Source organism: Engystomops pustulosus, chromosome 4 (genome assembly GCF_040894005.1).
Source record: "Engystomops pustulosus chromosome 4, aEngPut4.maternal, whole genome shotgun sequence".
Taxonomy (NCBI): domain Eukaryota; kingdom Metazoa; phylum Chordata; class Amphibia; order Anura; family Leptodactylidae; genus Engystomops; species Engystomops pustulosus.
In genome coordinates this window covers 166058569-166071348 of record NC_092414.1, presented here as the reverse complement: position 1 = coordinate 166071348, position 12780 = coordinate 166058569, and the positions used below count along the sequence as shown (strand labels likewise).

Sequence of the window (12780 nt, the reverse complement as noted above, 5' to 3'; positions counted from 1 at the left end):
CTGGGGTCCCAAGTAGTGGTGCTTGGTGTTAGGTCCCCAACCAATCTTAGGTTAGAATCGATCATCATTATTATATTCTCAGAAACTTTATAATATACTTTGTTAAAGAAATATGTTCCTGTGACCCTTAACCTTAGGGGTTAAGGGTCAGTGTTTCTCCCATCCTTATGCAGGTCTGCTACCACAAGTAAAGTACTTTATAAAAATATGCTAATGAGCCATCATCAGCATTATTCTGGCCAACCGCAAGCGCTGCAGACATCTGATGACGTGCATGCACGTGAGCATTGCACCTTTTGCCTGAGACGTTGTGGCTGCACAAGGTGTAGTACTCATGCGAGATTTGCAGACAGCTGGGTGACATCAGGCCTGCAACGCTCGCGGATAGCCAGAATAAGAATGATGGTGAGGAGGGGGGAATGCATATTTTATCATCGGACGGAGGCGCTCGGCTTCTGGAGATCAGAGCGACTCTGGCTCATTACCATATTTTAATAAAGTACTTTATTTGGTGTAGTGGACCTGTATAAGATAGGGAGAAACACTGACCCTTAACCCCTAAGGTACCGAACATTGCTTTGGTGTCAGTCTACACCGCTAAATCTGGTGGTAGGACGAAAGACATGGGGGAAAAAAGATCACAGGAACATATTTCTTAAACAAAGTATATTACAAAGTTTACAAAGATGACCACAGTCACTGCCTGGACAAAGCAAGTATATTAGAAAGTTTACTATTATGCTCTATTAATTTCTGAAATGTAAAAAAATAGCTTAAAAGGTTAGTGTGGAACCGTGTACAACAAACTATGTATCACGTCTTTATCCACTATCTAGTTTCAGCCCTTTCTCACACATCAGATTTTTTTTTTCCCTACACACAAAGTCTGATCCAGTTGTAAGTTTTCCATATTATTTCTGCCTTTCAGTATAAATTATGGGATAAAGTTTATTCTTTTTTTTGTCAGGTCACAAGTTCTCCTGGGAGCCTGGATATGAATGGAATGTCTCTTCCTACCGAATTCCTGTCACGACACAGCACAGATGGAATCATCACATTTGTAGACCCTCGGTGCATTAGTGTAATTGGGTACCAACCACAGGTTAGTGCTAGGACCAGTAACCATCTGTGATCTGTCTGAGATCTAACAAGCAGAGGTATTTTGTTGATCAGAGTTTCTTTTACAGTAATGGCTTGGTCTGAGTTGACTGCTTCTTATTTATTTACTGTTTTACGGTCTCTGCCTTTGATCAGACATTGCACATTGTTGTTCCCTCACCATAATTGATGGAGCACTAAAGTGGCCTCGACGTATACTTTACATGTTGCAGAGATATATATTTACCGAGGTGCTTTGCTTCTTGTCTCTCTAGGACCTCCTGGGTAAGGATATTATTGAGTTTTGCCACCCTGAAGATCAGAGTCATCTTCGAGAAAGTTTTCAACAGGTATTTGGTGCTGATTGACTATTAAAGAAATGCCAAGACTATGAAACCGGGGATATGTCCTCGTATACGTGACATATGCCCAACCTGATAGTAGGACAGATGTCTAGCTGTGAAATATAAATGCTATATATCTTAATGTTTTGTTATCCAAATAGCATTTCATGATCTTAGACAGTGCTTAGATGCATTAACATAAATATATTTAGCATTACTAAACCCACTCCATAGAGTACAAACTACTTGTAGCCAACTTCTTAGGATACATTCACACAAGGTAAATTCACCGGGCCGTAAGGCACTGAGTGCCAAAGACATCAATCGGGAACGATATGTGGCCGCAAATGGGCCCTAAGGCCCCTTCCACACTAGCGAGTGTGATGCGATGAACTTGCATCACACTTGCAACGCAAGCTGCCGGGAACGCACGGCCCGAACGCTGCACCGCGGGAGTGAACTCAGCATGTCAGTTCACTCCCGCGGTGCAGGGTTCGGGCCGTGCGTTCCCGGCAGCTTGCGTTGCGAGTGTGATGCGAGTTCATCGCATCACACTCGCTAGTGTGGAAGGGGCCTTAGAGTACAGATTACTTGTAGCTCACTCCCTACATTACAGATTACTTGTAGCTCACTCCCTACATTACAGATTACTTGTAACCCACTTCCCAGAATACAGATTTCCTGTAGCCCACTTCCTACAGTACAGATTACATGCAGCCCACTCCCTAGAATACAGATTACTTGTTGCCTACTGCCTAGAATACAAATTACTTGTAGCCCACTCCCTAGAATACAGATTACTTGTTGCCCACTGCCTAGAATACAGATTACTTGTAGCCCACTCCCTAGAATACAGATTACTTGTTGCCCACTCCCTAGAATACAGATCACTTGTAGCCCACTCCATAGAGTACAGATTACATGTAGCCCACTCCCTAATGTACAGATTACATGTAGCCCACTCCCTAGAGCTCAGATGACATGTAGCCCACTCCCTAGAGCACGGATGACATGTAGCCCACTAATGTAAAGTATGAAGGCTGCATTCCCCATAGCTTCCTATGCCATGTATAATTGTGTACTTCCTTTTCCATACAAAAAAACTAATATTATTCCTTGCCAGACGTGTTACATGGTTGAACTGTACATTTAATTGCTTAAGATAGATGCCTAGATAGGTAGATAATGTCCAGATGTGAAGTTTTAATAAAACATCTGCTTTGTATAACCCCTTTCCACATACATCTGCATATTTAGAAATCCAACGTTGTACTTAAGACTTCTCCACTGTCTAGTGAAACCTAAGCGCTTCATGTTACCTGCCTTTATAATCCACCACCTAATATACAGCTCATTTGTTACAGGTGGAATTTAACCAGAATTTTGACTTCTAGGGACTTATTCTATTTCCCATATGGATCTATAGGGACATGATGCATAATCAAAAGAAAACCATGCACATAAACAATAGAAATTTGCACCAAACGCTTCACCAAAATAGTTTGTCAATATACTAATATATTATAATATCATATCCATAATATGCAAATTTGAATGAGCCCAGAGCAGGATCTCTCTATTTTTCGACAAACAGCAGAACTGAGACGCTTATTTCATCTTATAATCTCATAATGCCTGGGAAATAGTCTTTGTTCTTCGGCAGCGACCCCCATCACAGCACATTTCTCAGCTCTGTCAGTGCTGCTGAATAATTAACTGTGACATTTTTTACTTCAGACATTTATTTTTATAAATCTTTTGTACATTTTGTCTGCTCTGTTCTGTGAGTGCAAAGGAGATGTCTAACACATCCAAAAATTATAAGCAGCTGCAAACCAGAGTGATCGTAGACATAAGACAAGTAATACAGCACCTGACCACATTGGTCACTGATTGGCTGCAGAGGTCACATTCTGCTTGCTCGTCAACTGTGACAGTTGTAGAATCTGCGCCCAATCGGAGGAAACATTCTAATAGGCCGGTCAGCTATAATATCAAATTACATTACATTAGCAAAGTAACAATGTGCCATCTTCGAGCAGGACCATAACAAATATTAAGCAAAGTAAAAGAAATTCATAATAGCAAAAAGTAAAAGTTTTTATCCATACACATTTTTACAATTTGTAAAATTGTTTTAAAAAAAATAAAGATCAACATGTTTGGTATTTACAGGACAACAACAACCTGAATGATTAAAATCAAATTATACAGCGCTGTGAACACAATAAATAAAATTGCCCACAAATTTTTTTTTTCGAAAATTTAGATTTTCTTCTCCATCCACTCTTGGAAAAAGTTAATAAAAGATAATCAGTTACATAATAGTACAGATCAGCAGTTTAATCTTACATAAAATAATACAGTAATCTGAATGACATGCTATATCTTAGATTGTCTGTTTCGTTACATTATGTAATGTCTTCCTCCAGGTGGTGAAGCTGAAAGGACAAGTCTTATCAGTCATGTATCGGTTTCACACTAAGACCAGAGACTGGATGCTACTGCGCACCAGCAGCTTCACTTTCCAGAACCCATATTCAGATGAGATTGAATACATTATCTGTACAAATACCAATGTAAAGTAAGTAATCTTACACATTGTCTTTCTTAGTACAGTCCTTTAAATATCAGGTCATTATGCTTCATGTTAAAGGGAGCTGTCGTGCTAGGTTGCCAAGAGGCAATGTTTTACTTATCCCTTCCAGGAAAAATTATGTGCATATTAAATTTCCCAGAATCCCTAGTGGAGCATAAATGGCTGTAGGTCTCCACACTCCTTTAAAGACCTTTCTTACTTCCTTTATACATTGGGGGTCATTTACTAAGGGCCCGATTCGCGTTTTCCCGACGTGTTACCCGAATATTTCCGATTTGCGCCCATTCTTCCTGAATTGCCCCGGGATTTTGGCGCACACGTTCGGATTCTGGCGCATCGGGGGGCATGGCCGAACGAAAACCCGACGGATTCGGGAAAAACCGCCGCATTTAAAACCAAAAATCTGTCGCGGAGCTTGCACTTACCTACACTCAGCCCGAGTCGGTGAACTCCATCGCGTTCCAATGCTTTTCAGCGCATGAAATGTAGAACCATGTATGCATTGGGGGATTTATTAAGGCTTACAAACAATTCATTTACCCGTATATACTCGAGTATAAGCCGACCCAAGTATAAGCCGAAGCCCCTAATTTCACCACAAAAACCTGGGAAAACCTGTTGACTCGAGTATAAGCCGAGGGTGGGAAATACATTGGTCACAGCCTCCCCAGTATGTAGCCTGCCAGACCTTGCCCCATAGTATATAGCCAGCACCTGCCCCCCAGTATATAGCCTGCCAGGCCATATCCCCCAGTATATAGCCAGCCCCCTGCCCCAGAAAGGTGAGTTTTGATATATTTTTTTACTCGAGTATAAGCCGAGTTTAAGGTTTCAGCACATTTTTTGTGCTGAAAAACTAGGCTTATACTCGAGTATTTATGGTAAGTACCAGGAATTGTGACATTTCCCTATTTTACACCACCTTCTCGCCAATTGGGCATGGAGTAAGCCAGCTTGGGGTGAGGAAGTTTGATAAAAACCCTATTGTACATTGTTTCTAAATACTGAGAATAAATGGACTGAGACGCAATTGTACTTATAGTCATTGTACAATGTACAAAATAGACACAATGGGTAAATTCACACTTTTTTGGAGGAAGAAGAAATGACTTGCTCAGTTTTGCCTGTTCTTTGCAGCAACACCTATAGGTATGGTCACACACTGGTCAGCCATGTTGTATGGGGCTGATCCAAACAAAAATCTTCCTTGTAATGTGGGGCTGCAGACCCCCACAAGCTGCATCACTGCTATATTGAATAGCTAAAAGATTTGGATCCTCAAAATAATAGAGAGCAACATGCAGAGGGTTTCTTCCCCTCCCAAATAGACATGTATTGATGTGTATTAAAGCACACAGTAAAGATTCAGTATGAAATGTTATATACAGTCTGTAAGCAATTACATTGCCCCCAAGTATATAAAAGGTCTGCAAAGAGACCATTTAAAGTTCTGATGTCCACATCACTGAAATACAAGATGACTTCCAATAGCTATAAAACATTACAAGAGGTTTGAGACTATTTAATAAATAAGTTTGGCAGCTACATTTTAAATACACATTTATTGGTCTTGAACTAGACTTGTCAAAAATATCGGAGTTGGGACCTCCACATGTGCGGACTCTCTAGTCTTAACTCTTATCGGGAAACTTGTGAATTTTCAGTTCAATTTTTGTCATTCTCATTTGTTTTAGATGTTGTCCATGTGAACCACAAATGCTTAATAATAATATTAATGCTTAAAGGGGTTGGCCTCTTTACCTCATGCATTTTGCAATGTGTGTGTAAGCGTGTCAGCAGGAGATAATTTACCAATACACAGGCCGTCCTCTACTTACGAACACCCTATTTACAGATGGTATCATGTTTTTTCACTTACCCCTGAGGAAGTCAACACGGCGTGATGATACGCGTGGGGTCCGCGTATGTGTGTTTTATGATTTTTGTGTATTCCCTGTTGTTCATATGTGATTACAAATAAAGTTATTGATTTTTTACACATATTTGGGCCTGTTCATGCGCATCCATCTGTTTCTTATTGTTGTGATATGCCGTTTTTGAACGCGTTGACCATTTGTACTTTGTAAAATCAAATTTTCACAGAGACCAAAAATTATTTTTGCTGGGGTTACAATTATAAAACATACAAATTCAACTTAAGAACAAACCTACATAACCTATCTTGTACGTAACCCGGGGATTGACTGTACATCTATTACATTTTTTTTCCCTTTACTGATATGTGAAGTAAAGCCTCCTGTCTTTCACAACATTATGGGCAGCACGGTGGCTCAATGGTTAGCACTACAGCCTTGCAGCTATGGGATCTTGGGTTCAAGTCCCATCCAGGTCAACATCTGCAAAGAGTTTGTATGTTCTCTCCATGTTTGCGTGGGTTTCCTCCCTCACTACAGAACATACTCTGATGGCACTAGGCAATTGCAAAATAGTTCCAGTTTATAATAATCCATTGAAAATGGAGAGCCCCTTTAAGCTTTATGTTTTGAACCCTATGCTGCAGGAAAGAGGGCACAGCTAGGGCAGCTGTGGTGTTTATTTGTCTCTTCCAGATAAACTATCTGTAGTGTTATAGCCTTCAGTATTTCCGCAGCTGTCTCTCTCTTCCCAGGCAGGTCCAGCAGCAGCAGGCCGAGCTGGAGGTTCATCCAAGGGACAGCCTGTCCTCTTATGACCTGTCACAGGTGGGTATCTACCACTTATTCCTCCCAACCCATCTTCTTGCTGTGTGCCCCTTGACATGCTCAGTGTCATTTCAGGTGCCTGTCCCAAACCTGACAGGGAATGTACACGAAGGAGGAAAGTCTGTGGTCGATAAGCCAGAATCCATATTTTCTCAAGATCGGGACCCAAGGTTTGCGGAGATGTTTGCTGGAATCACGGCCTGTAAGTTGTCCATTCTAGCCCTTGGGAACAATCACACGATATTAGAAGTGATAGCTTCATTATTGGGCATGCAGCCTGTCTGCGTGTCGTCAGGATATTTTCTTGCACTTGCCCTTGACGCCTCAGTACCTAGAGGACTATCAATGTTCATCTTTTTTATCTTGACCCTAATAGAGTCAGTCTGCCTACTTTCAACAATTTATTACATCTCTATAAAGGGATTACGTGATCTTAGATACCTATCAAGTTCAGATCAGGACAGTTTAGAGAATGCAATAGAATTGAGGGACCCCGGGGATCTCAGTTATGTGTGTTTTCAATAAGCATTTATGTATGTTTGTAAATGTAGTGAAAGGGTCAAATGCCGAGTCTTCACTGAGAAGGAATGTAATGTAACGTATCCAAGGTGCCTTCTGCTAGCCTGCTTGTCGCCATCATTGAATAGTTTCAGAGGTAACAAGGGTTTGGGTCTCGGATAGAATTAGGGGGGAATGTCTGCAAGAGATCTGAGGGCTTGTAAATTATTTATATAGTGTTTGTGAGGTAAGATGTATTGAACGTAGATTAAATACTGTAACTGGTGCAGGGTGATTTATTTTACAATGAACAATATATGTTCAATGTGTTTATAATATCTGGGTAATATAACAGAAGCCTCAGAAAACCCCTCAAATCCTGTACTTAAAGGGATCATCCCATCATTTACAAATAGATCACCTATCCATAAGATCAGTTATTAGTGATTGAAGGTTTGGGGTCCAACCATTGAGATCCATAGGGATAGGTGAAGAGTATTAATTATGTTAATTAATCCGTTTACATTTACTTACTTCCTATCAACATCTCTAAAGATATTCATATTTTTCATCAAAGTGTTGATAGATGCAAAATTGTATTATAGTGTCTGGAGGATGTGACATTTTTGTTATATATTTTATACTTAGTTTGTTAAAGGAAATCTACCTTCAAAATCAAGTGTGATAAACCAGGATGTGGCTATGGTTTTCCTGGTGAAGTTACCTGATCATCTTTATGCTCTGTCTTCACAAACTGTTACACAGGAGCACTTTCCCCCTCCCATTGTGTTAAGATGTACTGAGATGACATCCGACAAGGAGGGGGGAAGTGCAGAGAGGAGAGACAGTGTAGTAGCCTGTGAAGCTGCAGCTTGGCGAGACTCCCGTAACACCCTAGGATCCTTTCAAATATAAGAAGATTACCACAGTCACATTGCCTGGATCTATTAGTTAGTGTGCCTGGTTTATCATGCTTTTTTTTGGTGGTAGATTTATTTTAATATCTCTCCTAAGCAACACTGTAAACTGAATGTTGTTAAGGAGATCCATATCCGTATTTAGCATGTACTGTGTATACAAACCTAACACTGAATACAGTTGTGTGCTGTATAGACTCCTTTGCTCCTACAGCCGCTCTCTCTGATATATACATTGATTCATAGCCCTATTGTAACCTATCGCTATACTATAGGACTTGCCATTAACAATAACTACTTACAGCACTGCTTATCTCTCTCTATCTGCCTGCTGCACACTTTAAGGGTGTGGTCACACGTAACGCATGCAAGACACTGGGTGCTGTCCCCCCCAGAGCTTGTATGCATGTGCAACTGCACCCTTATGGTTACAAAGTAGAAAAAACTGCACTGAACTCTGAAAGCGCATGTCTGACCACTTCCCTACCTCTCTATTAGCTGAGAAGAAGATGTTATCAGGATCCGGCACTGGCACTCAGCAGTTGTATTCAACAGGTAGCCCCTTCCAACCTGGTCACGGTGGCAAGACCTTCAGGTACTTATTTATAACTATCCTTAAGACCGCAAAGAACACATAGGGAAGGGGTACTGAGAAGTGTGAAAATTTATTCACCCAAGGGCAAGCTGTGACTTTTCAGCTCCTCTTGCCCTTGGGTGAATAAATTTGCACACTAGTCAGGAGCACTGCTTGCCTATGTGTTCTTTCCAGATTATGTTGAAGAGAGGCCATGGTTCTTTGCAGATTACCGACACAATTCCTTGAGTCGGGTCTGTTGAAGTCTGCACCTTGGTTGGGTCCCTGATCCCTCTGCTCACTGTGCTGCTCCACTATTTGTTTTTCTGGCTATCTTTAAGTCTGTATGTACTAATGAGACCATTGAGATGAATAGTGACATAGTGACCACATCTCTATAGTGATTGTTGACAGATTGTTTGGCTCGCACACTGTCTGATGCCAAATATGGTCACCTATTAATGACCATGACTTCAGCTTACATCTCAGGTACATAGGATTACATCTTGGTGACCTTTGCACCGCAACTAAATCAGTGATCATTCTGTTCAGAAATCATGATGCACCAACAAGAGAAAGAAGTAACAAATGAAAAGTCAAGTAATAGGGTAAAAACCTGAGGCTTTCTTTTAGATCATAATATTTGCTATATTGTTGTATGTTACCCCTTAGATGTAATCACTATATGTGATAGTATTATTTATTTACATTCACAATTTGATATATCTTCTATATGAAAGCAAAATGAGGAATATTTCAATTTACTTTCCCAGCCATATTAAAGGTGTAGTATTTTATACATTTCTTACATGTAATTTCATTTTTTCAATCATTGGGCAAACCCTTTTCAAAGTTGCAGCCACATATTGACATATCTTCACTCTGACCAAATTTTGAAACAAATAAACTTTATATTATACTACATCATGTAATATATATCAAAAACAATCTTTATATAATGTAGCGCTTAATAGATCATGGTGCTCATATACAAACAAGATAAGATATTACAGAGTAAGGCCCCTTTCACACGAACGTATGATTTCTCCAGTCCTGTATTTTTGTGCTCTATGAATCCGTATATACAGCTATATAAATAGATGGCTGTATTGCCCATTGAAATGAATGTGACCAATGCTACCCGTATATAAACGGCACGGTACAGATAGCATACGGCCACTTTCATATGGTCGTGTAAAAGGACCCTAATGCAGTAGTCAACAATAGGAGGAGGTCCCTGCTTGTTTCAGCTTACAATCAATCATCTAGAATGCGCTACATTGCTTAAAGAAGTAGATCACTATAATGAAGGACATGCTCTTTTTTGCCACTTTATTATTTCAGCTCTTCAGTAGTCCATGTAAATGAAATCCAGTCTCCAACAGGCACCGGACAGAACTTAACCCAGATATCACGCCAGATAAATGCTGGACAAGTTTGGACGGGAAGCCGTCCGCCATTCCAAGGACAGGTATTGTCACTACGAAGTGTTTGTATGAATGGTCTTGTATAGTATGTTGATATTTCTGAAATGTTGCTTGCCTTTTCATATATTTGTTATATGACATGTCTCTTTTATGGCTTTATATTCCATTTATTCCAGGAAGGGGGCTGTTTTGAACGTTTAGAGGGGAAATTGTGTGGTCCCACTCTTGTTTAATTGTGAAGAGTCAGGTTCTGGGTTACTTTAAAACAAATATGTATTGTGTATTACACAGCAAATTACACCACAATCTGGAAAAGCTCAAACTTCTCCATTTGGCATCGGAACGAGCCACACGTATACGTCAGACCCTTCTACATATAGCCCGCTGTCCAGCCCTGCCACGTCATCCCCCAGCGGAAATGCCTACTCCAGCCTGGGAGGAAGGAACGCTGCATTCAGTAAGTCAGCCTTCTCAGAAGATTTGTGAGATATTTCTTGAAGCAGCAAAAATTACATAGATTTTGGCAAACTGTAAATGATGTGTTGACAGGAAAAAAAAAAACCTTTGAATGCATATTTATAAGATAAGAGGCAATGTTCTCAGTGTAAAACTTGTGCGTTGTAAATTCTGCCATAGTTTGTTGCTTGGCTCATCTATTTATCTCATCATTATGTGCAGCCGAAACTGGGCAGAGCGGTAGCCAGTTCCAGGGACGGGCATCGGAAGTCTGGTCTCAGTGGCAGAGCCAACATCATAATCAGCAGAGCAATGACCAACACTCCCATCAGCAGCCGGGTCAAGCAGAAGTCTTCCAGGTAATGTGCTGTCCCTCAATATACAATACGACCACTATGGTGGTGATATCAGTCACTGCCGGTCAGGCTCTAGGGAACGGGAATGTTATGGATTAACTTTGATCTGTGCTCCTCAAGGTAAGTAGGAGGAGGAGTGATGTTCATTTATCCCAACTGCGTCTATATAACCCTATATTACACTGCAAATGTCCTTTTGGCTTCTGGTACAGGCATAGCCAGTAACTGGTCACAGCAGCTGAAGTAGCTCATTGCTGCGGCCAGCAAACGGCTGATTGTGTGTCAACAGGGGTCAGTAAGTTATATATATATAAGTTATTTTATTATTTTACAAGTTTTCATCAGACAGCCTTTGACCTGGGACACAGATTAGAGGGATAAATCAGGATTTAAGTGTAAATCTTTTCTATCCCCAGGATATGCTTCCTATGTCTGGAGATCCCACCCAAGGAACTGGGAACTACAACATTGAAGACTTTGCAGACCTGGGGATGTTTCCACCTTTTTCTGAGTAATTTCTCTGAAGAAATCTCCTTTTCTGTGTTACTTGTATCAGCTTTGTATTGTAAGACTGTGAAGACCAGAGACAGTATTATCTCTGCACTTATACTTGCTCCCTTCCAATGGGAAACATCTGCCATGTCTGTCTGTAAAACCAATGTACATCCCCATCTCTCACCAGCTGGAAGGCCTCATATGAGCTCGCTGCGGCCTCAAGAACCAACAGTGTTACTTCTAAGATACAGACAGCCTCATGTTATTGAAATGAAAGTACAAGATCACAAATTCCTTGCAATCCACTGGTGTATTATTATATGACACAGTGACTGCTCCAATTCTGGCATCATATAACTGGGAATCAAATGAAGAGGCCTAGAATGTATTTTATATGTGACCTAGGAATCATTTGTCTGTCTCCACTGTATTTTGTGAATCATTCCCTCACCAGGATCTGTCTATCCTACGGATCCTTTGTCCGATCATTTTCCAGACTCTTCAATAATCCGAATAGAACTGGGCAATCCTAATACGGCTTTTACAATGGCCAGACATTGGTTACTTAACTGTTGAGCTGTTATGTTCTGTGAAGCGTAAACATTGTGTATTTTGTACTACTGAATGTCCTGTACTAATTCTTACATTGCATACTCTGACTATGCAGTGTTTTGCTGACGTCATTACATTAAAAGGTCATAGTGGCCATGTTTTCACTTGTTACAAAGGGTTGTGAATCGTTTATTGATGTGTTGTTGCATCATTATGTTTTACAAGTGTAATCATCTTTTTAGGAACTTATGCACTGTCCTTAATGGGAACCTGTCACCACAATTTTCGCAAATTCATGTAGTGACAGGTTCCCATAGAGCCCTATAAACAAAAAAATAGTTTCCCTCACATCCCCATAAAATCTACTATGTTATCTTACCTGGCCCCAGCCGTCCTCACCTCCTTCTACTCCTCCACATGAGCATTGCCTCCTTCTCACCATTCAGCACTTCATGTCATATGACCAGGGTGATGTCATCTAATGTCCTTTATCCACTAACATTTATAAAATCTAGCCCATTTAAGTATCTGATTACATGAAATCACAACATGTCTCCATGGGGAACTGGGAGGGGTAGAAGTCCATGGAACCATGCTGAGATTTTATACAGATACATACATGGGGTAGATTTTATCAATTGATAAAGGACTTTAGATAACATCACCCTGATCACATGACATGGGGTGCGGAATGGGGCTTAGGGAGGAGTAGAAGCAAATTAGGACGGGAGGGGCCGCTGGACTTGGCCAAGCAGGACATGC

At 40.6% G+C, this 12780-nt stretch overlaps 1 protein-coding gene across 4 annotated transcripts in view; it reads left to right on the top strand.

Annotated features, from left to right (window-relative positions):
- The window catches only part of ARNT2 (aryl hydrocarbon receptor nuclear translocator 2), a 67071-nt gene extending 54878 nt beyond the window's left edge, over window positions 1-12193 (top strand). For all 4 annotated transcript variants that reach the window (XM_072148477.1, XM_072148475.1, XM_072148478.1 and 1 more), the window contains 10 exons: window positions 968-1102; window positions 1374-1448; window positions 3875-4026; window positions 6671-6743; window positions 6819-6945; window positions 8657-8753; window positions 10077-10203; window positions 10451-10616; window positions 10838-10974; window positions 11388-12193. In XM_072148477.1, coding sequence (XP_072004578.1) covers window positions 968-1102; window positions 1374-1448; window positions 3875-4026; window positions 6671-6743; window positions 6819-6945; window positions 8657-8753; window positions 10077-10203; window positions 10451-10616; window positions 10838-10974; window positions 11388-11486 — 1188 coding nt within the window. In that variant the 3' untranslated portion in view covers window positions 11487-12193. The remainder of the gene's footprint in view (window positions 1-967; window positions 1103-1373; window positions 1449-3874; window positions 4027-6670; window positions 6744-6818; window positions 6946-8656; window positions 8754-10076; window positions 10204-10450; window positions 10617-10837; window positions 10975-11387) is intronic.
- Window positions 12194-12780: the final 587 nt, after the last annotated feature.